Raw genomic sequence first — 27,619 nt, forward strand, 5'->3', positions numbered from 1 at the left:
TGTATATTTTTAACTGCAAGAAGCTGATGTCTATTAATTATGGGACACCGGCTCAGTTTCTGATTTGCTTTGTAGTAACTTCATCTCTCAGAAGGTGTAAGAATGAGGGTCGCTACTACTCTAGACCTGAGACTGAGGAGGAGGGCTTTGCAGTAGGGTGGCAGGGTGAGCACAGACATCCCACAGCACCGTCTATCCTCCAGAGCTGGGCAGTCAGAGGCCGGCCTCATCGAGAGGCACAGCTGGATGCCAAAGCCAGAATTTCTGACGGAATATGATCCAGGAGGTCAAAGAGAGTCTTAAAAGAGAGAGATGTGCTCTACATAATCATACTCCCACAGGGCAGTGAGACGGAAGGCAAGAGGCATCGAGAGAGACCAATCTGAACAATGACTTTTTGTTGGTTTTTATGAACAGAGTTTAAAGAAATGAATGAATGAAAGAAGAAGAAATGATACAGGCTTACTGCTTGGAGAAGACAGTGGAACTACTCAGGAAAAAGAAAAAGAAGGGAAATCATTTTGCTGATTTTCTACAGTGTTGAGGCAGGGTGGAGTTGCATAAAAAAACCCAGAAAACCCATCAACAGGAGGGCTGTGCCACTGCCCAGGATGAAGCGGTTGTTGGACAGCATTTGGGTCCTCTGTGTGAAACGGCGGCCGCAGCCTCTCACAGAAGATACTCATGAAATTTGCTATGAAGGATCAAGGAGACAAAAGATAAAGTCTGAAAGGAGAGAAAGAAAATATTTATGAATATCGTAAAAACATATACTAGGTCACAAAGAAAACTTTAAAACATATTCCTTGTACAGTTTTTACTTCCAACCATAAGGCAATCAAACCAAAATTAAAAACGTAAGTTAAGAAATACCCCCTCCTTGGAAATTTTTAAACTCATGTAACTGATGGATCAGAGAGGGAAATGCAAACTATGCCTACAGATTGCTTGGAAAATAATAAAAATGAGAATATCATGTAATAAAACCTACAAGATACTAGTAAATTTTACTCAGAAGCAAAATTCAGTCTTAGATCTCTGTCATGAAACAAGAATTAATATACTAAGCTTTCAAATCACTAAATTTGAGAAAGTCAACAGTACAAACTTAAGAAACCAGGAGGAGAAAAATAAGCTAAAGGCTACAATAATTAATAAAAGAAACTTTAAAATGTTAACGACTAGCTTGATTTTAAAAAACACATACTATATAGTGTTGGTTACAAGCTGAGGGACAAGATAAAAGAATGGACAGCTATATGCTAACACATATATATGCAATCTAAAAAAGAAAAAGTGGTTCTGAAGAACCTAGGGGCGGGACAGGAATAAAGTCATAGACGTAGAGAATGGACTTGAGGAAACAGGGAGGGGGAAGGGTAAGCTGGGACGAAGTGAGAGAGTGGCACTGACATATATACCCTACCAAATGTAAAACAGATAGCTAGTGGGAAGCAGCCGCATAGCACAGGGAGATCAGCTCATGCTTTGTGACCACCTAGAGGGGTGGGATAGGGAGGGTGGGAGGGAGACGCAAGAGGGAGGGGATATGGGGATATGTGTATACGTATAGCTGATTCACCTTGTTATACAGCAGCAACTAACACAACAATGTAAAGCAATTATACTCCGATGAAGATGTTAAATAAATAAATAAATAAATAAAAAGAATGGACAGCTAAGGGCAAAAGTCTCATTCTTCCTAGGAAAACAATACTGAGTACATGGTCTACACCCAAAGTGGGTGAAATAACTTTTACAAACAAAGGACAGCGTAACTTTATGATCTCAACTTGTAAAAATAACTCACCACCGCATTAATTCTAAGAAATAAAAGAAGCTATAGATTAATTTTTTTAAAGAGCATGGATTCTACCTCAGTATAATTTTAGCAGTATCATTTTAAAACATTAATGTTTCAGCAATTCTATTTTACCATTGAATACTTTCTTTATTTACTTAACTAGATTGCATTTTAACCTTACATCCTGTCTACGGGGTATATCCGGCTCTCAGGACCTCTGTCAAGCGGTGTCCCAGCAGAGCCGGACAACTACTTACCACTGCCCCCCCCCCAAATAACCATCACCAGGAAATCTGATGACATTACTCAGTGAGCAGACGTCAGCAGTGGGCCCTCAGAGAGTAAACAACTTCCCAACTGCTCTGGATAGGGGGATCGGAACTACCAGAATTCGTGCATTCATCCTTTGTGTATGAAAATCAGAATCAAACTGACCTAATGCTTCAGGCCATAGCCCTCTTAATAATTATTTTTCACATTAATATTTAGAAGGGAATAGTCATTTTCAAATCAGTTTTAATAATAGCTTTCAGCTTCAAAAGCAACTGATATTTTTAGGTAATACAGGAACAATAATATATTCATGAACTGATATCAGTAATTATACAAGTTGTTGAATTTAGTCTTTTGGGTTTTTAAATATTTATATATTTATTAAGATTTATTGTTAAAAAAAGACTGTTAGGGCTTCCCTGGTGGCGCAGTGGTTGAGAATCTGCTTGCCAATGCAGGGGACACGGGTTCGTGCCCTGATCTGGGAAGATCCCACATGCCGCGGAGCAACTGCGCCCGTGAGCCGCAATTACTGAGCCTGCGCGTCTGGAGCCTGTGCCCCGCAACAAGAGAGGCCGCGATAGTGAGAGGCCCGCGCACCGTGATGAAGAGTGGCCCCCGCTTGCCACAACTGGAGAAAGTCCTCGCACAGAAACGAAGACCCAACACAGCCATAAATAAATAAAAACAAATAAATAAATTTATAAAAAAAAAAAAAAAAGACTGTTAAATTGGGATATCAGATGATGATGTCTGTATTTTATTATTTTAAAGTAATTTTTTGTTAACATGGCTGATAGAAATCTGAAATACATTATTATTAGACACCTTGATGAACCACCTATCAGTTTTCTTTTGTTTGCCTAACTGACCTAACTGCAGGGCAAAGTTACTATGTTACGAATCTTGATCACCAGTGGGGGTAGGAGAGGAAAGAGAGATATAATTCCAACCTGTCTAAATATTCTACTCCTCTGACCCTCCCTATCCCTTGCCTGCTTTTTTTTTTTTCTGCAGATTTAGTTACCATTTGCCCCACTACCTACATATTTTATTATGTTCTTATTAAAGGAGTGTCTCTCCCATGAGAATGTAAATTCTACAAAGACAGGGATTATCTGCTTTATTTATTGCTATATTTCCAATACCCAAAACAGTGCCTAGCAGCACATGGCAGACATTGAAAAAATACTTCTGAATGAATGTTTACTCAACAGCTAATCTTTTTTCTATCTCTGTATTTAAATTTTTATTTTATTAAGTCTTTTGAAAATGTAATATATTTATTTTTTAACATCTTTATTGGAGTATAACTGCTTTACAATGAGCTAATCTTTTTGAACCAATCATTTATCTAAAAATCATACTCATACCAGCTTATACATATACACATGTATATAATACAGCACTTCTAATTTTCAGAGTATTTTCATATATATTTTATATTGTAAAGGAACACAAAGGAAGGAAGCAATCTTAGGAAAAGCCTAAGCACTAGGAACCACAAAAGAATCATGTGATCTATCTTTTTCCTACATCCCTTTATTAGAAACAGAAAGTTATGTTGGGATCAATTTATATTAATTGTTTACAAACCTAGGAACTATAGCAAAGACATAAATCAGATTTTGTCTTGAGCCATACTGTCCCTCCAGGCTTTCCCTGTACAGCCAGTGGCCATCTTGTCTCTGTCTCTCTGGGCAAAGAGTGGTAAATTGATCAAAGGGGCACAGCCTGGACAAGAGTCAGGAGATACCAGTTCTTAGGTGGGGAGAGTCAAAATTAACTCAGACATTCGTGGACCACCTACTTATATGTTATAAGCCAAGCACAGAGGTAGGTACTGGGAGTGCAAAGACCAAATGCCTACCCTGTCCTGAGTAGGAGGAGGGGAAAACGTAAATTATGACAACATGGTGCAGATTTAATATAGAAGGAAGGTGTCTAGTATGTGCTAAATACTTTGCTTCCAATCATATTTAAATCCAATTTAGTCCTTACCCTATGAGTAAGGGAAGCTCATTAACTCCATTTTATTGATGACCAAACTGAAGCTCAGAGCCGTATGATTAAAGCGCTGGTAAGTGGCAATGGTGGGAACTGGGCCCAATTCATAGGAACTTAATTCCTGTGGTCTTTTCTTTTTTTAAAAAAATAATAGATTTATTTATTTTTGGCTGCGTTGGGTCTTTGTTGCTGTGCACAGGCTTTCTCTAGTTGCGGCAAGCGGGGGCTACTCTTCGTTGTGGTGCGCGGGCTTCTCATTCCGGGGGCTTCTCTTGTTGCGGAGCACGAGCTCTAGGCGCGTGGGCTTCAGTAGTTGTGGCTCGCGGGCTCTAGAGCATAGGCTCAGTAGTTGTGGCACACGGAGTTAGTTGCTCCGCGGCATGTGGGATCTTCCCGGACCAGGGCGTGAACCTGTGTCCCCTGCATTGGCAGGCGGATTCTTAACCACTGCGACACCAGGGAAGCCCCCTGTGGTCTTTTCATGCTTCACTGGGAAAGGCCTAAAGTTACCTGACCCTAACCTGTATCTAGCTGAATTAAGACCAAGAACCTGGAAAGCAGCATCCATCCATTTGACAAATCTTTGTTGAACACTCACTATGTGTCAGATGGTTTCCTAGGCACTGGGCATTCAACAGAGAACAAGACAGATAATATTGCTACACAGCAGGGAGGGATTTGACAGAGAGTAACTGGGTTGCTGTTCTGAATCAGAGTCAAGAAGGCCTCTCTGAGGTGGCACTGAGGCGGCACTGTGGAAGGCGAGATCTGAATGACAAGGAGTCAGCCACGCCAGGAGTGGAGGAGGGAGCACCGGGCAGAGCACAGAACCTAAGGTGGGAACAGGGTGGACATTTGAGAAAACGAGGGGGAAGAGTGCCGAGATGAGCTCACGGCTAGGCAGGAGCTGTAAGTTGCAGAGCTTTCTAAGCCAGAACAAGAAAACTCGGTTTTATTCTAAATTTCATGAAGAGCCACTAGAAAGTTTTATACAAGGGAATGATATGATCTGATTTTTATTTTTTTAAAAGATCCCTTTGGGGACTTCCCTGGCAGTGCAGTGGTTAAGACTCCGCGCTCCCAACGCAGGGGGTCCGGGTTTGACCCCTGGTCGGGGAACTAAGATCCTGCATACCGTGCAGTGCAGCCAATAATAATAATAATAATAATAACATAAATGAATGATCCTTTTGGCTGCCTGTGGAAAACTGTCAGTGAGAGAGTGAGAGTAGAGGCAAAGAGACAGTAAGGAAGCTTCTGTAGTAGTCCAAGTGAGAGAGGATGGTAGCCTGGTCTAGCAGTTGCCATGGAGACGAGTAGATGAATCTGGGGTGTGTTTTGGAGGTGGAGTGATCAGGACTTGCTGATGGACAGAACACAACCAAATCCACCGATTCCCAGACCAGAGTTCTGATATCTGACTTGAAGTTTTATGTCAGTGTTGTGTGGAAATTTGGGGTTCTGCAGGGCATCCTAGTAGAAGCTGATGTGGATCTGCTTGGTCCTTTCCAGATCCACCCACAAGATGGCACCAAGATCTACCCTGAGGCAAAGCTCCTTCCTAGCCACTTCCCCTGGTCCTTCTCCCAGAGCAAGCAAAATACTCCATTATCCATCCTCAATGTCCCAGTCTCTTTTTTCTCCCCTTATCTGGTCTTAATATGCCCTTCGGTCAATTTAAACAGCACATATTTACAAGAAGCCTTTTATATGTTACCTCAATTGGATGCCCAAATCAAGTCACATGCTAGGGTGAAACTGTTCAGGTCCTTTTTTCCCAAACCCATTAGTGCTGGGCAAAAAATGGTGTCTGGATTAAATGAACTATTTAAAGAGCTTATCACAATTCCTGACAGTGAGCAAATGCCCAATAAATTCTAAATATCTACAGAAAAGGTTTTCCGAGAAGTTTTTGCTATGCAACTATAATTTTACACACACAGAGGCATTTTTAAAACTATATTTTTCCAAAGAGCTATTTCTTTCAGAGCACTTAGGTAATCTCTAATAAGAACCATTAACATCACAGTACCTTGAAATACTGTACAAAATAGGACCCACTTCTTAAATATTATATTAATGTAGTTGATACAGGGGACAAATAAAGGTTTTCTAGAAACCCTGCAAGAAGACTGCCTCTGAAGGTGAAAACAGAATCAACCCAGAAAAACTGAGGATAGCCAACTGAAGGATTAACCCAACCCATGAGCCTCTCTTTCACTGTGTCAGTGAAATTTAAGAATCCTCAAATCCAACTGCAGAAATCTAGCTATAACATCATGGAGGCAAGACCAGAATCTACTTCTTCCCCACTCCCCCCAAAAAGAGAAAGTCGACTGACCACTTGGATCTTCCTGTCAGAATGAGGAGGGTGTACAGGCAGCCCAGGAGAGGGAAGCCAGAGGTTGAGAACTCAGTGCTATTGATTCAGTTCCCTCCCAGAGAAGAACTGAATCCAGCAGGCATGGATGATCTAGATATCAAAAGGAATATTCCTAACTTATAAATTAATAAATTAGCATCCTGCCTCTCTCTGGGACAAGTCTATTTCAGGTGTATTTACATTCATCAGTCATGTTTATCTCACACCCTGCACACTCAGACAGCAGGCTGAGGCTCCACAGCTGCTTGCCCGCCTACCTGACTACTCCCACCAACCCGACTGCAAGCCCCAGCCTAGATTTTACTGGGTTAGCTTAATGGACCTCAATGCTGTCTGAAGGGGATTACACTGAGAATGACAACCCACGCAACACAGTGAATTATCCAGAATCATCCAAACTTCCCTTCACCAGTATCCCTGAGGTGGGACACATAGGGGTTTGAACTCTGACCCCTCTCCCCTAAAAAACTGTAACTTTAGGCAAGTTTCTTCACTTTGCTAAATCTCACCTGGAAATTAGTGACTGTGAAGATGAAATGAGTAACAGATATGCAGCTCTCTGCATGGTGCCTGGCATACAGTTAAGTGCTCCATAGTGAGTAGCCATTATCACTAGTGAAAGGGGATGCATAAGCATTCACGATGCCCCTGGTTTGGTTCTAGAGCAATGAAGAAATCCTTACTAGGTATGGAAGCTAAAAACGTAGGTTTTGACAGAAAGTGGGTTTCCAAACTGAAAGTTGTGGCACGCAGGCCCTAGAGCGCGCAGACTTCAGTAGTTGCAGCGCGTGGGCTCAGCAGTTGTGGCTCGCAGGCTCTAGAGCGCAGGCTCAGTAGCTGTGGCGCACGGGCTTAGTTGCTCTGCGGCATGTGGGATCTTCCCAGACCAGGGCTCGAACCCGTGTCCCCTGCATTGGCAGGTGGATTCTTAACCACTGCGCCACCAGGGAAGTCCTAAGGTAAAATCTTGACCGGAAGTTGTCTGGTATTTATATTTTTAAGATGTATGTCTACATCCTCCAAACTAAATATATTTTTAAGACTTTTTTCAGAGTAGTTTTAGGTTTACAACAAAATTAAGAGGGAGGTACAAAGATTTCCATTATAACCCCTGCCCCAACATAGGCACAGCCTCTGCCATTATTAACATCACTCACCAGAACAATACATTTTTTAACCAAGGATGAACCTACACTGACACATCATAATCACCCCAAATCCATACTTTACCTTAGGGTTCACTCTTGGTGTTGTACATTCTATGGGTTTGGACAAATATACAGTGATGTGTATACATCATTATAATATCCTATAGAGTATTTTCACTGCCCTAAAAATCCTCTGTACTCTACCTGTTCATCTCTCCCCACCCCCTACCACTGGCAACCATTTATCTTCTTATTGTCTCCATAGTTTTTTGCCTTTTCTAGACTACCATATAGTTGGAATCATACAAGTATGTAGCCTTTTCATATTGGCTTCTTTCACTTAGTAATATGGATTTAAGGTTCCTCCATGTCTTTTTTGTGGCTTGATAGCTCATTTCCTTTTAGTACTGAATAATATTCCACTGTCTGGATGTACCAAAATTTATCCATTCACCTACTTGAGGACATCTTGGTTGCTTCTAAGTTTTGACACTTATGAATAAAGCTGCTATAAACATCCTTGTGCAGGTGTTTGTATAGATATGTTTTCAACTCCTTTGGGTAAATACCAAGGAGAGCAATTGCTAGATCGTATGATAAGAGTATGTTTAGTTTTGTAAGAAACTGCCAATCTGTCTTCCAAAGTGGCTATGCCATTTTACATTCCCCCTAGCACTGTTTGCACCCTCCAACCCCGTTGCTCCACATCCTTGTCAGCATTTGGTGTTGTCAGTGTTCCAGATTTTGGCCATTTAAATAGGTGTAGAGTAGTATCTTACTGTTGTTTTAATCTGCATTTCCCTGACGACACATGATGTTGGGCATCTTTTCATATGCTTATTTGCCATCTGTATATCTTCTTTGGAGGTGGCTGTTAAGGTCTTTGGCCCATTTTTTAATCAGATTGTTCATTTTCTAATTGTTGCGTTTTTAAGAGTTCTTTATATATTTTGGACACCAGTCCCTTATCAGACACATCTTTTGCAAATATTTTTCCCAGTCTGTGGTTTGTCTTCTAATTCTTTTGATATTGTCTTTCACAGAGCAGAAGTTTTTAATTTTAATGAAGTCCAGCTTATCAATTATTTCTTTCATGGATTACATCTTTGGTGTTGTATCTAAAAAAGCATCACTATAACCAAGGTCATCTAGGTCTTCTTCTATGTTATCTTCTAGGAGTTTCATAGTTTTACATTTTACTTTTAGGCCTATGATCCACCTTGAGTTAATTTTTGTGAAGGGTGTGACATCTGTATCTAAATTCATTATTCTGGATATGGCTGTCCAGTTGTTCCAGCACCATTTGTTGAAGTGACTATCTTTGTTCCATTGTATTGCCTTTGCTCCTTTGTCAAAGATCAGTTGGTTATATTTATGTGTGTCTATTTCTGGGCTTCCAACTTTGTTCTTTAATATTGTATAGCTATTCTGGGTCTTTTGCCTCTCCATATAAATGCTTTAATCAGTTTGTCAATATCCATAAAGTAACTTGCTGAGATTTTGACTGGAATTGCACTGAATCTATAGATCAAGTTGGGAAGAACTGACATCTTGACAGTATTGAGCCTCCCTACCCACAAACATGGAATATGTCTCCATTTACTTGGTTCATCTTTGATTTTGTTCAGAAATTTTTAGTTTTCCTCATATAGATATTTTGCACATATTTTGTTAGATTTATACCTAAGTTTTTTATTTGTTTTTTGGGGTGCTAATGTAAATGGTATTGTGTTTTTATTTTCAAATTCTGCTTGCTCATTGTTAGTATATAGGAAAGCAATTGACTTCTGTATATTAGTCGTGTATCCTGCAACCTTGTTATAATCACTTACTAGTTTCCGGAGTTCTTCTGTCTGCTGTTTTGGATTTTCTACAGACAATCATGTCATCTGTGAACAATGACAGTTTTATGTCTTCCTTCCCAAGCTGTATACCTTTTATATCCTTTTCTTGACTTTTTGCATTAGCAAGGACTTTCAGTATGATGTTAAAAAGAAGTGGTGAGAGGGGACATCATTACCCTGTACCTGATCTTAATAGGAAAGCTTCAAGTTTCTCGCCATTAAGTATGATATGAGCTGTAGGTTTTTTGCAGATATTCTTTATCAAGTTGAGGGAGTTCCCCTCTACTCCTAGTTTGCTGGGCAACTTTTATCATGCATGGGTTTTGGATTCTGTCAAATGTTTTCTCTATCTACTGATATGATCATGTGATTTTTCTTTTTTAGTCAGTTGATGTGTGGATTAATTAATTTTCTGATGTAGAACCAGTCTTGTTTACCTGGGTCTGTTTATACCTTTTTTATTTGATTTGCTAATATTTTGTTGAAAAATTTTGCATCTATGTTCAGGAGAGATGTTGGTCTACAGTTTTCTTTTCTTGTAATGTCTTTGTCTGGTTTTGGCATGAGGGAAATGCTGGCTTCATAGAATGAGTTAGAAAGTATTCCCTCTCCTTCTATCTTCTGAAAGAGATTGGAGAGAACTGGTATAATTTCTTCCTTAAATGTTTGGTAGAAATGATCATATGGTTTTTATTCTTCAGTTTGTTGATGTGGTGTATCACACTGACTGATTTGCGAATACTGAAGAATCTTTGCATCCCTGGGATAAATCCCACTTGATCATGGTATATGATCCTTTCAAAGTACTGTTGGATTCAGACTGCTAGTATTTTGTTGAGGATTTCTGCGTCTATGTTCATCAGTGATATTGGCCTATAATTTTCTTTTTTGTGGTATCTTTGTCTGTTTTTGGTATCAGGGTGATGGTGGCCTCACAGATGAGTTTGGGAGTATTCCTTCCTCTGCAATTTTTTGGAATAGTTTCAGAAGGAGAGGTGTTAACTCTTCTCTAAATGTTGATAGAATTCTTCTGTGAAGCCATTTGGTCCTGGACTTTTGTTTGTTGGGAGGTTTTGGTTTTTGTTTTTCTTTGGCTGTGCTGCTGAACAGCTTGCGGGATCTTAGTTCCCCGACCAGGGACTGAATCCGGGCCCTCGGCAGTGAAAGCGCAGTCTTAACCACTGGACCGCCAGGGAATTCCCTTGTTGGGAGTTTTTTAATCAGTTTCAATTTCAGTACTTGTGATTGGTCAGTTCATATTTTCTATTTCTTCCTGGTTCAGTCTTGGAAGGTTGTACCTTTCTAAGAATTTGTCCATTTCTTCCAGGTTGTCCGTTTTATTGGTATATAGCTGCTTGTAGTAGTCTCTAATGATCCTTTGTATTTCTGTGGTGTCCACTGTAACTTCTCCTTTTTCATTTCTTATTTTATTGCTTTGAGCCCTCTCCCTTTTTTTCTTGATGAGTCTGGCTAAAGGTGTATCAATTTTATCTTTACAAAGAACCAGCTTTTAGTTTCATTAATCTTTTCTATTGTTTTCTTCGTTTCTATTTCATTTATTTCTGCTCTGATCTTTATGATATCTTTCCTTCTACTAACTTTGGGTTTTGTTTCTTCTTCTCTCTCTAGTTGCTTTAGGTGTAAGGTTAGTTTGTTTATTTGTGATTTTTCTTGTTTCCTGAGATAAGATTGTAAGTATTGCTATAAACTTCCCTGCTAGTACTGCTTTTGCTGCGTCCCATAGGTCTTTGGATCATCGTGCTTATGTTTTCATTTGTCTCTAGGTATTTTTTGATTTCCTCTTTGATTTCTTCAGTGATCCATTGGTTGTTTACTAGCATACTGTTTAGCCTCCATGTGTTTGTGGTTTTTACAGCTTTTTTCTTGTAGTTGATTTCTAATCTCAAAGTGCTGTGGTCAGAAAAGATGGTTGATATGATTTCAATTTTCTTAAGTTTCCTGAGGCTCGCTTTGTGGCCCAACATGCGATCAATCCTGGAGAATGTTCCATGTGCACTGGAGAAAAATGTGCATTCTGCTGCTTTTGGATGCAATACTCTATAAATATCAATTAAGTCCATCTGGTCTAATGTGTAATTTAAGGCCTGTGTTTACTTATTGATTTTCTGTCTGGATGATCTGTCCATTGATGAAAGTAGGGTGTTAAAGTCCCCCACTATTATTGTGTTACTGTTGATTTCTCCTTTTATGACTGTTAATATTTGCCTTATATAGTGAGGTGCTCCTATGTTGGGTGCATATATATTTATAATTGTTGTATCTTCTTCTTGAATTGATCCCTTGATCATTATGTCGTGTCCTTCTTTGGAAGAATCAATATTGTCAAAATGACTATACCACCCAAGGCAATCTACAGATTCAATGTAATCCCTATCAAATTACCAATGGCATTTTTCACAGAACTAGAACAAAAAAATCTTAAAATTTGTATGGAGACACAAAAGATCCCGAATAGCCAAAGCAATCTTCAGAAAGGACAACAGAGTTGGAGGAATCAGGCGCCTGGACTTCAGACTATACTACAAAGCTACAGTCATCAAAACGGTATGGTACTGGCACAAAAACAGAAATACAGATCAGTGGAACAGGATAGAAAGCCCAGAAATAAACCCACACACACTTACGGTCAATTAATCTATAACAAAGGAGGCAAGACTATACAATGGAGAAAAGACAGTCTCTTCAATAAATGGTGCTGGGAAAACTGGACAGCTACACTTAAAAATAAATGAAATTAAAACATTCTTTAACACCATACACAAAAGTAAACTCAAAATGGATTAAAGACCTAAATTTAAGACTGGATACTATAAAACTCTTAGAGGAAAACATAGGCAGAACACTCTTTGACAAAAATCGCAGCAATATCTTTTTCAATCCGTCTCCTAGAGTAATGGAAATAAAAACAAAATAAACAAATGGGACCTAATTAAACTCAAAGGTTTTTGCACAGCTAAGGAAACCATAAACAAAATGAAAAGACAATCCACAGAATGGGAGAAAATATTTGCAAACGATGCAACTGACAAGGGATTAGTCTCCAAAATTTACAAACAGCTCATGCTGTTTAATATCAAAAAAACAAACAACCCAATCAAAAAATGGGCAGAAGACCTGAATAGACATTTCTCTAAAGAAGACATAACAGATGGCCAAGAGGCACAAGAAAAGATGCTCAACATCGCTAACTATTAGAGAAATGCAAATCAAAACTACAATGAGAGAGCACCTCACACCAGTCAGAATGGCCCTCATCAAAAAATCTACAAACAATAAATGCTGGCGAGGGTGTGGAGAAAAGGGAACTCTCCTACACTGTTGGTGGGAATGTAAACTGGTATACCCACTATGGAGAACAGTATGGAGGTACCTTAAAAAACTAAAAATAGAGCTACCATATGATCCTGCAATCCCACTCCTAGGCATATATCCGGAGGAAACCATGGTTTGAAAGGATACGTGCACCCCAATGTTCACTGCAGCTCTGTCTACAATAGCCAAGACTTGGAAGCAACCTAAATGTCCATCGACAGATGAATGGATAAGAAGATGTGGTACATGGACTTCCCTGGTGGTGCAGTGGTTAAGAATCTGCCTGCCAATGCAGGGGACACAGGTTTGAGCCCTGGTCCGGGAAGATCCCACATGCCGCGGAGCAACTAAGCCCATGTGCCACAACTATGGAGCCTGCGCTCTAGAGCCTGTGAGCCACAACTACTGAGCCTGTGCGCCACAACTACTGAAGCCCGAGCGCCTTGAGCCCGTGCTCCAAAACAAGAGAAGCCATTGCAATGAGAAGCCCACACGCAGCAACAAAGACCCAATGCAGCCAAAAATAAATTAATTAATTAAAAAAAAAAGAAGATGTGGTACATATATACAATGGAATATTACTCGGCCATTGGAAAGAATGAAATAATGGGACTCCCCTGGTGGCACAGTGTATAAGACTCCATGCTCCCAATGCAGGGGGCCCAGGTTCGATCCTCCCTGGTGAGGGAACTAGATCCCACATGCATGACACATCTAAGAGTTCGCATGTCACAACTAAGGAGCCCGCGTGCCACAACTAAGGAGCTCACCTGCCACAACTGAGGAGCCCACGTGCTGCAACTAAGTAGCTGGTGAGCTGCAACTAAAGAGCCCATGAGCCGCAACTAAGGAGCCCGCCAGCCGCAACTAAGACCCAGTGCAACCAAATAAATAATAAATAAAAGAATGAAATAACGCCATTTGCAGCAACATGGATGGACCTGGAAATTATCATACTAAGTGAAGTAAGTCAGACAAAGACAAATGTCATATGATATTGCTTATGTGCAGAATCTATTAACAAAATGATACAAATGAGCTTATTTACAAAACACAGAGACTCACAGACTTAGAGAACGAACTTATGGTTACCAGGAGGGAAGGGTGGAGAGGAGGGATAGACTGGGAGTTTGGGATTGACATGTACACACTGCTATATTTAAAATAGATAACCAAAAACGACCTATGGTATAGCACAGGGAACTGTGCTCAATATACTGTAATAACCTAAACTGGAAAAGAATTTGAAAAAGGATACATGTATATGTATAACTGAATCACTCTGTTGTACACCTGAAACTAACACAACATCGTTAATCAACTATACTCCAATAGAAAATACAAATTTTAAAAAAATGTTTGGTAGAATTCACCAATGAAACCATACGGGACTGGTGCTTTCTGCTGTGGAAGGTTATTAACTACTGACTCAATTTCTTCAATAGATATAGGTCTATTCAGATCTATTTCTTCTCACGTGAGTTTTGGCAGATAGTGTCTTTGAAGGAATTTGTCCATTTCATCTATGTAATCAAATGTGTGGGCATAGAGCTGTTCATGGTATTCTTTTACTAACCTTTCAGTTTCTGTGGGCTCTGCAGTGAAGTCTACTCCTTCATTTCTGATATTAGTCATTTGTGTCTTCTCTCTTTTTTAGTTAGCCTTCTATAGAGGCTTATAGATTTTATTGATCTTTTCAAAGAACCAGCTTTTGGTTTCAAGGATTTTCTCTACTGATTTCCTGTTTTCAATTTCATTGATTTCTGCTCGAATTCTTATTATTTCTTTTCTTCTGCTTACTTTGGATTTAATTTGCTCTTCCTTTTCCCTAAGCTTTCTAAAGTGAAAACTTAGATTACTGATTTTAGATCTGTCTTCTTTTCCAATATATGTATTCAATGCCACAAATTTTTCTCTAAGCACTGCTTTTGCTGCACCCCACAAATCTTGATAGATTATCATTTTCATTTAGTTCAAAATAGTTTAAAATTTCTCTTGAGGTTCCTTGTTTGACCCATGTGTTATTTAGAAGTGTACTATTTAATCTCCACATATTTTGGGATTTTCCAGTTACCTTTATGCTATTGACTTCTAGTTTAATTCCATTGCGGTCTGAGGACAGACATTGTATGATTTCTATTCTTTTAAATTTGTTAAGGTGTTGTGGCCCAGAATGTGGTCTTAGTGAGGGTTCCATATGAGCTTAAGAAAAATGTACATTCTGCTGTTGCTGGATAAAGTAGTCAATAGATGTCAATTTTATGTCAATAGATGTCGAGTTCAACTATGTCGTTCCATAGTTTTTTGCCTGCTGGATTTGTCCATTTCTGAAAGAGGGGTGCTGAAGTTTCCTACTGTGATAGAAGAATCCACTATCTCTCCTTGCAGTTCTATTGGTTTTTGGCTGATGCAGTTTGATGCTCTGTTGTTGGGTGCATATACATCAAGAATTGTTATGACTTCTTGGAGAGTTGACCTCTTTGTCATATGTAGTACCCTTCTTTATCCCTGATAACTTTCCTTACTTTGATGTCTGCCCTATCTGAAATTAATGTAGCTAGTCTGCTTGCTTTTGATTAGTGTTAGCATGGTACATCTTTCTCTATCCACTTTACTTTTAATGTATATGTGCTTTTATATTTAAAGTGGATTTCTTGTAGATAACATTTTTTTCTGCTATTTACTGTGGGAATCTGGTCAAGCTCCTGCAGGTAAATCTCACAATGTTGTGGGGGCCGCCATGCCACGGTTCCCCTGGAGATTTTAACTCTGAGTTACCTGCACTGAGCTGCCAGCAATTCACCAGTCACAGTTCAGGTTTTCCTACCTGGCACTGTTTGGTGTGGAGGTTTCTCCGCATGAGTCTCTGGTAAGCAGTGACTCCCTGTATTTGCCTAGCTATCCAGTCTCGGGGGCAACAGTTTACCCTGTGATTTCCCCTCTATTATGGATTTAAGAACAGTTGTTTATTTTTCAGTCTGTTCAGCTTTAATTTTTGTTATAACAGAGTGTTGACTTCCAAGCTCCTTATGTACAGAACTGGAAACCAGAAGTCTAATACATTTTGAACAAAATTATGTGCAGGAAGTCTCAATTTACAATCCAAATATACTTGTTAGATCATAGTAGTCATAACTGCATAAGCGTGTTGGAAAGCAGGGCGTGTCAAAGGGAATGTCATCTCTGAAACTGGTGCAGAGAGGGCATCCCAGCACCATCCTCCCTGAGACCGCTCTCTGCTTTCTTTGACAGGTTATGGGGAGGGGGGGCAGGCAAATTGACCTTATTAGTGCATTCAAAGCAACCACTTGTTAATAACTATTGGTGATTAGAAAGTATTATTTTAAGCATTTTACATTCTAATATGCTAGACTGTTATTTATGTACAGTGGTTTAGTAAGTTACAGTTATGCTTTAGGAAATAAGTTCAGGGTTTTGAGTTGACTTATAATGAATTGTAATTTTTCCCATTCAAAACAGTAAGAAATGACTCCTAGTTGAAATTTTCACTTAGCGTATGTGAATGTTCAGGAAGCAATTACTAAGGTTAAGCCAAAACTGCCTATGCATACCCTATGTCCCAGAAGTGAGAATTTTGGGTCTATTCACATAGATCTTTAAGGGGACATGCGCAAAGATGCCTGTCCAGGGTTATGCATAGTGGCAGGGAGTTACAAGCAATATGGGTATGTCTAACTGGGTAACTGGGGGACAGTAATATAGTAGATCTTTTCTTTTCTTTTTTTTTTCTTTTTTGGCCACGCCATGTGGCATGCAGGATCTTAACTCCCCAGCCAGGGATTGAACCCATGCCCCCTACAGTGGAAGCTCAGAGTCCTAACCACTGGACAGCCAGGGAATTCCAATATGGTAGATCTTAAAAGCATATGCTAAGTGAAAAAAGTAAGAAAACAGAATGGGATCTGTAATACAATACCATTTACATAAATTAAAATACATAAGCACGTAACAGTACATACTTTATAAGAACCCATAAAAACAAAATGACATACATTAAACACATTAGAATGGTGGGCACGGAGGGAGTGGAGAACCAGATATAAATAAACCAAACAACAAAAAAAAAGAGGAACCTTGGGAAGTAGGCAAGGATTTTTAAACACAAAAAGCAATAACCATAAAGGAAAAGATTGATAAATTAGAATTAAGAATTAATTAATTAATTCTTAATAAATTAAGAATTTTGTTCATCAAAAGACCCTAGTCAGGCACTAAAAAGGTAAGTCACAGAATGGGAGAATGTATTTGCAAAACATATAACCGACAAAGGACTCATACCCATAATATATAATGAATGCCTGAAGATCAGTGAGACAAAACTAGACAACCCAACTGGAGAGAGCCTTGCACAGGCAGATGATGTTAATATGCTAAGAACTAAGAAGGATAATTCAATCCTCTGCATCAGAATTTCAACCAGGAAAGGAAAGTGAGCTCATCAACAATTTTTAAGTCTTAACAATTTTAGAAAAATGCATGTAAGCAGGAAATTTGAAGTTATTTTAAACTTTATATAAAGTTTAAAGTTATATATAAAACATATAAACAAATATCATTGGCTAAAGTCTCTTCTATTTTAAGAGAGTTCTTGACAGAATGGAAAAAGAAGCATATGCATCTACAATTTGTGTATCTACCAGGGGAAATGAGTTATTTATGCAATTACTACACAGTAGAAAGCTTTGTTTCCATAGAGATTATGACACAACTGATTTAGGCCTTAAATTAGAATATTCCGATTTGAATTGAGAAATGATCCTTTTGTCTAAATGAATAGTGTATTCAGTGCGAATAAAAGCTCCACACATCTGCTGATATCATTTCCTCTTCACTTCAGTAATAATTAATAATGAGAATACATCCACACAAGTCCTAAAAAGGAATTCATACCCCTAAAGTTTCACAAGTGCCTGAAAACATATAGGGAATGACTATTTTTACAGGATGTACAAAAATACATAAAGAACTAACACAAAACATTTCAAAATATCTTTCTGCTCATTTCACATTACACTTAAACAGTCTCTTGTACTAACGGTGTAAACAGCAAGACAAAAAAGTCAGTTCTATCTTCCTTCTGTCATCACTAACTGAATTTAACAGATGAACTGTATACTGTTGGTGTTGGGAGGGGGTGAGGAATGCATGTTAATCCAAAGCAGAAAAACATCAGAATGTTACGTTTCAAAAGGAGTGAAATATATGACCCATAAATATAGTACATGTAAAATCCTTCAGGGGCTCCACATTGCCCTACATAAAGCCTGGACTCTCTGATATGGCATTCAAGGCTCCTGTAGTGCTTGAAGCCTAAGCTTCAGCTGCCCCAACCACTTAGAACTCCTTGAAAGCCCATGTCGCTTGCCGTGGCCATGTCACTCATTCAGTGTGGCACACTCCTGCTTTCTTCCTCTTCTCCTCTTAATTCCTCCTCATCTTTCTAAACCCAATCATGGAGAAACTCTACCTATGCCTCTGGCCCCAACCCTTATCTGGATGAGCTGCCACACCTATGTGTTTCCAAGGCATCCTGGGTTTATCTTCATCACAGTGGGATTATATGCACTTGTCTCCCCTACCAGACTGGCTTCTGAGTTCTATTCACTTTCATAAAACTGGAACCTAAGAAAGTACAGTGCTCAGTAACTGCTGAATGAATTACTGAATTCTGAATTCAATTACTAAATAACTATAATCCCCAACATTTCCCCATGTTTTCATAATAAATGTTCCTAAAGGAAATACCTAAGGAAAAAAAGAGAAGAATAAATCCCAGTTGTTAGAGTAAAATCAAGATTGACTAGGTTTCCTGATAGGCTTATATTATACCATTCTGTTCTCTTTCCAATTTCACTGTGAGATCTTTCCAGCTGAATGGCTATTCTACCTCTCTCTCAAAGGTCTCCAAAGAAATGATCCAATCTTTAATTTTGTTACAGTTCAGTGTCCTCTCAATTAGCCAAATACTCAAGAGAAGTTCTGCTTGATTAGATTCTTGTCTTGTTGCTACTCTGGGTATTTTGGCTCCCCAGGTCAACTGCTATTGTCAACATTTTGTTTAGATATCATAGAAAGTGCCTGACCTCCTTTTGAAAAATTGTTTGCCATTAAATTATAACATATAACAAGTGAAAAACAGCACTGGTTTTGAGCACACGTAATTGAATCTCAAAAGAAAGCATGATATACAAAAAACTGGAAGTAAGCCTTCTCTAGTTCAATCAAAGGCACAATTCTCATATAAAAATGTTAGGATATGACCACATGATTTTGTAGAAAAATTTGTAAGACCAATAACAAATAACAGCAAAACTATTTTGGAGATTAATAATAAATTTTGAATGTATATCTATATATACTCAAAATCTTTACGTATCAAGCTAAATGAAACTTGAATTTTATCATGCTGATTTAAAATTTTCCCAGTAAAAAGTTATTAGAGGGCTTCCCTGGTGGGACAGTGGTTAAGAATCTGCCTGCCAATGCAGGGGTCACGGGTTCAAGACCTGGTCCGGGAAGAACCCACATGCTGCGGAGCAACTAAGCCCGTGTGCCACAACTATTGAGCCTGCGTTCTAGAGCCCGTGAGCCACAACTACTGAAGCCCACACACCTAGAGCCTATGCTCTGCAACAAGAGAGGCCACCGCAATGAGAAGCCTGCGCACCGCAAGGAAGAGTAGCCCCCGCTCGCTGCAACTAGAGGAAAGCCCACGTGCAGCAACAAAGACCCAAAGCAGCCAAAAATTTAATTAATTAATTATTTAAAAAAGAGTTATTAGAAAAAGTATTAGATAAGGTATCAAACATACATGGCAGTGATAAGGAATAAATCTAAAACATGAAACTATATTCATGAATTACCCTCAGAAACTGAAATTAGGGCAGACGACTTCTGTAAGTAGCTAGTTTCACCTATTATATGTTAATTTTTCCTAAATAGTTTTCAGTAAACAGATAGCTGAGGACTTGAGGAAACATACAGATTCCTAGCACACTGAAGACTTTCCAAGAGAATGACACTGTGGGGCAGGTCCATGGGGCTGGCTTAACCCACCAAACCATAGGTGGTCTGAAGAAAGACTTTTAACAGGAGAGAACAAAAAGTTTGAATACATGGTTTTGTTTTTATGACCTTTTAACTTGGATTAGCTTTATGTACTACACGGCAGAGAGGGCATGTGAACTTGGGGACTTGTGACCTGTGGTGGGTCTGAGGACAGGGCCCCATTAGGAATCCCTGAAGAACTTCTCACAGAACCCACTTCCAGAGGTGAATGTGCTTGGGAACATGGGACTCAGAATAAAGAGCTTGGTAGTGAATGCAATGCATGAAATAAATCTGAGGGAAGTCTTATCTCCACTGCCCTTCTGGAAGGTGAACATTTGAGAGTCTGATATTCCAGTGAGCCAATAGTTTGCTTCTATAATTGGTACGTTGAATATGCAAGGCTCTTGCAGGGTAAACAAAAGTGTCTTTAAGTCATTTTCCGGCTTTAAACCTGTTTAATGGAAGTAGTGCTCCCTCCACTCCTAAAACGAGGACAAGTCTCATAAATTTTCTGCACTCTCTTTCTTAATACTAAGTCCTAGAGTTGCATTTTATTAGTTTCCTAGGGCTGCTGTAACAAATTACCACAAACTAGGTGGTTTAAAACAATAGAAAGTTATTCTCTCACAGTTCAGGAGGCCAGAAGTCCAAAATCAAGGTGTAGGCAGGGTTGCTTCCTTCTGTAGGATCTGAGGGAGAAGCTATTTCACGCCTGTCTCCCAGCTTCTGGTGGTTGCCGGGAATGCTTGGCTTTCCTTGGCTTGTAGCTGCATCACTCCCATCTCTGCCTCTGCCATGGCATGAACTTCTTATAAGGACAACAGTCACTGGATTTAGGGCCCAGCCTAATCCAGTATGATCCTGTCTTAACTAATTACATCTGCAAAGACTATTTCCAAATAAGTCACATTCTGAGGTTCCAGTGGACATTAATTTTGAGAGGACACTTCAACCCAGTACACTCATTAAGTCACAAATAGAGCCTCAATTTAGTAATTAAAAGTGATCAGTTTACTTCATTTACATAAAGTTCAAATCAGGCAAAACTAATCTACAGTATATTTTGGCGGGGGTGGGGGTAGCCTAGTAGGTAACTGAAAGAGAGTATCAGGAAGCCTTATAGGTTCCTGGAATATTCTACTTCTTTATCTGAATGCTGGTTACATGTACAAGAATTCATCGAGTTGTACACTTATGAGTTATGCATTAACTGCATTAACTTTCAAAAAGAGTTTAGGTACTTTAAAAAGAAAACGATCAGTCCAGTAGCTTAACAGCACTTCAGTTTTCATCTGAAGATTCTCTCTCCACCAGCAGGGCCAGTTGCGGGGTAGCACACCTTTGGGGAAGCAGGTGCTGCTTCTCTCCTCCTCACTTCCTCCCCTACCTGCCAGCTGCTGTTTCTGAAGCAGGGAGCATAAGAAAGGACCAGAGAGAAGGTCTCACATGACTGGTTCTATTAGACAATTTCTCACTCTAGGAGCCTGATGGATTTTTAAAGCTTTTTCTCTTACGGAGGGAGCATTTTTGTGGTTTCTCTGGAGTGTCCTGCTGTGTCCCTCCCACAGTGCCTCTTCTGTTAGGGAACCTTATTAGTGGAGTATGTGATTCGACTTCCTGATGACCAAGCTGATGACCTCCAATTTCCATTTATATTTACTGATATGACAGATAGTGGCCTTAGTTCTATCAATTACTTTTGTTATCCTTTGTAGAGACTGTTCATTTTCCTTTGTGTGTATATTTTGATATTTAAGATGGTTTATTTTTTAATCTAGTGGTTACTTTTATTAATACCTGAAAGCCTTTATTTTCTTAGACAGTATCTATTTAATCCCCCATGAGAAATGATAAAATTAAGATATTTTCTTCTCTTGCACCATCCCTTCACTGTCCTATTTTAGTCCATCATACTACATCCTGTTTAACTTTATACTCTTAAATATACCTACACCTCCAGTAGTTTGTCTGTTAGCTTTAAACGATACCCTTTGAACCCTACCTATTAAAGATGAGAAAAGAATATTCTAAATTTACCACCATCTTCTTTCCTCTTCTCCTCTCAAATTTGGTTAGTTAGATAATTTCATATTGTCAGGTCATATAACCGTCACATTCTGTTCCATTGCACTCATCTCCAAATTTGTTTTAACCTACAGGTAAACAGACTCAATGCTTGTAACAGTTCTTTTGCTGGAGTTTTTCCAGTTACCGCTTGGTAGACTGAAGTTTGTCTTTCACTAGATTCCTCAAGAAGAGTTCATGGGGATATTCTTTCTCAAGTTCTTATATTTAAAAACTTGTTTTTTTAAAAAATACAATTTCAATGAATATAAAATCCTTGGGTCAATCTTACTCTTCTTAAGGATTTTGTCAGTCTTCTCCCATGTTGATCGATGATAAGGAACAGACAAAATTTCCCCTTTTATAAATTAGTTGATCTTTTGGCCTGGCTGTCCAAATAATTCTTTACATTTGAAGTCCAATAATTTTACTGGGATATACTGCAAGGCTGACGGTTCTATGTTAATTTTTCCTGGGTATACAGTGCGTCCTTCCAAACTGTAGATTCAAGTTCTCCTTTCTGGAAACCTTTAAATTTTTATTTTGCCTATTATTTGTTTCCTTCTTCAGGGAATTTTTGTACTTTTCATTCATATGTCAAAACTATTTGTTTTCACTTCGCTCACTTACTCCTTTTCTGTTTTCTATACACTGTCTTGGTTAACTTTTAACTTGCCTTCATTTCTTTGATGGGTTTTATTTTTCCCTTCACTTGCTTTCTTGAACTTAGGTTTTTTTGCCTACTACGTGCCATTTCTTCCCTGAGCTCCTGTATTTCTGATTTGTGCTCCAGCTCTTCACAGCGGTAAACTGACTTTTTTCTTTAATTTGTGAAATATTTCATCATAATTTTCACTTGTTCTGTGCCAGTATTTTTCTAGTGAGTGTTGGTCATCATCATCTTTTTGTTTTTTCATGTTTCTTCATCTTCTTTTAAGTAATTATGTTTGACTAGATCCTGAACTGGTCCATTTTTGATTACTCATTTTTGAAGGCGGTTTATTCTAGACTAGTTATTTGAAGAAGACTCACTTGGGAGAAGAGCCAGAGCCATGTTCAGGGGAACGGGAGTGTTCTTTCTTTTTCTGGCGGGATAGTATACGTGGACACACAGAGTGGGGGAGGGTATTCCTGAGCTTCTCAGAGTCTCTCTCTCCAGCCAAAGAGACAGGCAGCTGTGAGGGCTGTTCACAGTGCAGAGTCCTCTCCTTCCTGTCGCAACAGCTCAGCTTGCTCCCCACAAACGTTACTTGCGTTAAGTCCTCCTTCAGTTCCATGCTCCTCTGCATCTTGGTATCAAACTGGATCCGGTGAAGCTTCTGACACCAGCCTCATTTCCACCATTTCAAACCAAACATTTTGGTTTTGAACCCCAGGGTGCATCCCTCACCTTGGAAAGTACTATTTGCTACTTGAGTTTTCTTTTCCTAAGGTCTGCAGCTGCAAGTGTCTTCTGTCTACCTCCTCTCATACTCCTGGTCCAATCTTTCAAAAACCCTTTCCACTTATTTTCTGGTTTGGGGTTTCAGACATCTCCTAATTTCTTCAAAGACAGAGTTTTCATTTCTGGGTTTTTCTTCCCCCTCCTAGTTGCTTGGGGTAATTTTCCAGGGGAGGATGAAGAAAGGTTTACTTCACAAACTGTCCCAGTAAGACTGCTTAATAAAAAATTAACTTTGTCCTGCTGAATGCTTCAAAAATCGCGTTTCTGATACTATTTTCTAATTACATATGCTTCAAGTACAACATGCATGCTAATAAACGTGAACCTCAAATACATGTGCAGTGAAGCAAAGCTGATGTTCCAGATTACATTTTAATAGTCCCAAAGAAAATGGAAAACTGCAACTGCATGCTTGTGCAAAGCTGACACAGGGAAAACGCAACACGGTGGTAGGGTCCAGTACCCCAGCTTCACAGTGCTAGCCGACCTTCCCTTTCCACCACGAGAACCAAAAGAACAAAGTTCACACTGATTTAACGTTCAGGGTCCCGCCAGAGTATCCTGGCGGGGGGGGTTCCTCTGTACCCGCTGTTTGGTAGGTAATGGATTCAAGCGCCTGGGTCAAGTTCACAGCGGTCCCTCCTGCTCGACACGTCGGGTCGGATATGTCCCAGGAACCGACGCCACGGCTCGGAAAGCGTCCTAAGCACAACTCTACTAAGCAGAGTCCCCAGGACCACGGTTGGTGCGCCTCGGGTCGCTACCCTGGCAAGACGGTCCGCTGGCGTCCGTCAAAGTCATCCAAAGCCGGGAGACAGGGCACCGCGGCTCGGGAGGGAGCCCCGCCAGTCCCTGCGGAGAAGCTGCCGCGCCGCGGGGCCCGAGTTTCACCGCGGGCCGAAGCCTCGGAGCCCCCGCCCGCCCGGCACCCCTTACCGTGTTGCCGTTGCCGCTGCCGCCGCTTGGCTCGGACTCCACGAGGCTGGAGCCGCAGGACCGGACCGAGGCGGCCGTCGTGTGACCAGGTGGGAGGCGCGGCCCGCCGGGCTGCAACGGCGGCGCCGTGGGGCCCGGCGCGTCCTCGGCCTCGTTGCCGCCGTGGTACACCTCCCGGCTCTCGGAAGCGTGGATGCTCTGGGCACAGCCCATGCTGGCGGCGGCGGCGCCAACACGCTGGCGGGCAGCCGCGAAACGGTCAGTAAACGGCCAGCCCGGCGCCTCGCGGCCGCCGCGACCGCCCTGTCATCGCCGCCTGGGCGGGCGGGTTGGCGGGCGGCGGCAAGCGCTGGTCTCGCGCCAGGAAGTGCGGCCGCCCCTTTTATCGCGGTGCGGGCGCAGCGGCTGCGGCGTTGGGGAGGGGGCGGTGGGGCGGGCAGCACACCGCGGCCGCCCCTCCGAACATGCCCTTCATGACGCGGGAGCCGCTGGCCGCTTCCCTCACATCGCCGTGCTCGCCTCGGCCGCGCCGCGCTTCCGGGGAATTTGGGGGAGGAGATTAGAGCTCTCCCGACCCGAAAGCAGGCGAGTCCGCGCCGCGCGAGCGACGCTGCCCTCGCAGTGGGGCGGCGCGACCCCCGAGGGAGGTGAGCTCCCTGCTGCGCCCCTCACGGCCCCGTTCCCGCTCCGCGGCGCTACAGCCACCGACTCTCGAGGCTCCGGCACCAACGCCGCTCCGCCTGCCGCCCTGCGAATAAATGCTCCTGGTCCGAGGGCTGGTGGCAGAGAAAGCTAGCCTAGATCTCTCGCCGTTGAGGGGTAGGGGCCGGAGGAAGCCGGTCGGGGCGGCGAGGCCGCGTCCGCCCGGGTAGGGAAGGACAGACCTCGGCTCCAGTCGGATCTGAAGCCGTGCCGTCGAGAAGCGCTGAAGCGGCGGCGCTCACCCGAGAGCTGCGGGCGGAGCGGCTCCGGCTCCGGCTCCGTTTCCCGAGCCGGGTCTTCCCGGCAGCACGCCGCGCCCAGCCCCCAGCGGTGACCTCCAGCGGGTGGTGGCGTCAATGCAAAGCAGCTGGGGCGCCCGCCGCCTCCTCCCGGCCCCTCCCACCACTGAGCATGCGCGGCCACAATGTGAGGGGCGCGCTGCCCAGCTGGGAGAGAAAGACTTGCCCAAGGCCACACACAGCCACCCCGGGGCCGGTGGGCTCTGACCTCGGGCCTGCGACCACCAAAACCCAGACCAATGGGTTCGAATCCCGGCTCCGTAACCTAGCAGCTGCATGACTAATAGATAATTAGAGATAACGGTCACTATCTCTGAGCCATTAAAGAGGCCGGTGGAAGGACCTCTGTTTCCGGTGGTTCCAGGCAGGTGGGGTCCGGGCGTCATTGTCGGGGGCCGCAGTCCTTGTGCGTTCCCTCTCGCGCCAAGACCTGGAGCACCATGCCCGCCTACACAGGCGACTGGGAGGCTGTGATGCTGGGATGCTAAGAAGCTACATTTAGTGGCAAGCTGGGGACGCCGTCCTACTCTCCTATTGACCAAAGGACGGGGCGCCCAAGACCCCAAAGGCTCCTTGCTTGCGGGAGCAGAACCAGGCGTCCGCCGTGCCGGGCGAGGCCTGTGATGACGCGAGACGCGTTGGCAGAACTACACCCCACACATATCGCCAGCAGCTCGCTGTGTGACCTTGAGCGAATCACTTAGCCTCTCTGTGCCTGGGTCTCCTCCCACGATCAGCTAGAGGGTGGCACTCCGGGGGGTCCATCAAGTACCCCGGAGCAGCCCATCTCCGACCCGCCCTTTCTCCCGCCCTCCCTGCGGCTCCCGGTCAGCCGAGACCCCGAGACCCCGGCGCCGACAGATCCCTTTCCTCTCCCGCCGTCTACACCTTTCCTAGCGCGGCCCTGGAACGACTCTGAGGTGCCGCGGCTCCCGCCTCCGGCCCGGGAACTGTAAAGACCCGGACGCATGCTCAGGGCTGGAGTCCCTGCTGCGGCGCTGAGACTGCCGCACGGGCTCAGGCGGCGGGTTCCCTGCGGCGGCTCGGGCTTCAAGACGAGCCTAAGATCCACAGCCCTGGCGCCCCTCGAGCCGGGATATTCCGGGACGGAGGTGCACACCGGGCAGTTTCCCGAGGGCGGCAGAGCTGAAAGGCCACGTAACCCGAGGGCAGTTTTGTGCTATTGGCCCTCTTTACTAGCCGAGTGGGCCCAAACCACCGGCACGTGACTTACATTATCAAGTTTAAGCACATTTAACAATAATCTTATGTGTGCCTCCCTGCCTTATAAAAGTACCAGCGGCTCAAAGAACATGTCTTGAAAGACACAGAAAAAGATTTTTACCATCAATTGTAGTGTTTCCTGCCTCTGTTTTGCTGGTTTTCGAACGTAATTTTTCCAGGCAGAATCTGCACTCTTCTAAATAAAGAGTAATTGGTGAAGAAAACGCTCTGAAAACGCCTCAGAGTGCTTGAAAGTCTATCTCAGGCCCTCTGTCCTCCCCTCCCCGCCTCACTGAGAAGCCCGGCCTTGATGACTCCTGGCACTGACCTTGCCTCCTCCAGGGGCTTCAGGCTGCCCTCTTGGCTCCCCTTCCCAGGCAGGACGTCGGTGTCCTGGGATCACCCTGGAAATCCTTGAGCCCTGCTCTAATTCGGGGTGGGGACCCTTATCCCCAGCCCCGCCTCGCTGGCCTCCTGCGCTGCCCTTTGCTGTCCTGAGCTGGACTCTTGCCCTCTCTGTTGCCAGAGAACTGTTGGACAGCAGCGTTAACTGATTTCCAGCTCTGCAACTTGGAGACCCTAGACTTAGAAAGCTAAGGCTAAGAACAAAGCAGGAGCAGACAGGAACGGTAGGAGTCGTCCACCCACTTCTGGGGTCACAAGGAACAACCGCCCACTCACTTTCATCCATACTCTGGAACTCAGCCTGGGACACTCCAGGAAGTCACAGTCTCTCCCCGCCACCCCCCATCTCAGCTTCAACTGCCTAACATCAGTTCCACCCCACCCCTCCTTCCCTGGCCATAATCTGCACCTTGAGGTCCCTGAACACTTCTCTACCCAGTTTCCCCAGACCTCAGTAACAGGGGATGCAAAAGGGGTCACAATGACAGAACTAACCCAAACCTCACTGGCATGTGCCACCCACTGGCTCACCCAGGACTCCTGAGCCCCTATGAAGAATCCCACCCTGTGGGGTATGCAAGGAGCTCACGAACAATCCCACTCCTCCTGCTGCAGGAGAGGCACCCCAGCCAGGGGGGTACCTGGAAGTTCCATGGCACGCAGGAGAACGTACTCCCCCACC

At 42.6% G+C, this 27,619-nt stretch overlaps 1 protein-coding gene across 6 annotated transcripts in view; it reads right to left on the reverse strand.

Moving 5' to 3' along the window:
* The window catches only part of PDE8A (phosphodiesterase 8A), a 149,028-nt gene that overhangs the window by 78,333 nt on the left and 43,076 nt on the right, over positions 1 to 27,619 (reverse strand). The window contains exon 1 of one of the 6 annotated variants that reach the window (XM_036844495.1): positions 26,861 to 26,884. The exons of 2 other annotated variants lie outside the window; for them this stretch is intronic. Coding sequence is in view for 2 of the 4 variants with exons in the window: in XM_036844493.1 (XP_036700388.1) it covers positions 24,308 to 24,520 (213 nt within the window). In the remaining 2 variants the exon portion in view is untranslated. Of the gene's footprint in view, positions 1 to 466; positions 701 to 24,307; positions 25,286 to 26,860; positions 26,885 to 27,619 lie in introns of those variants that run through there. 3 more of the 6 variants (XM_036844493.1, XM_036844490.1, XM_036844494.1) reach the window with 3 other exon arrangements.

This window comes from Balaenoptera musculus, chromosome 2 (assembly GCF_009873245.2).
Source record: "Balaenoptera musculus isolate JJ_BM4_2016_0621 chromosome 2, mBalMus1.pri.v3, whole genome shotgun sequence".
Lineage (NCBI taxonomy): Eukaryota > Metazoa > Chordata > Mammalia > Artiodactyla > Balaenopteridae > Balaenoptera > Balaenoptera musculus.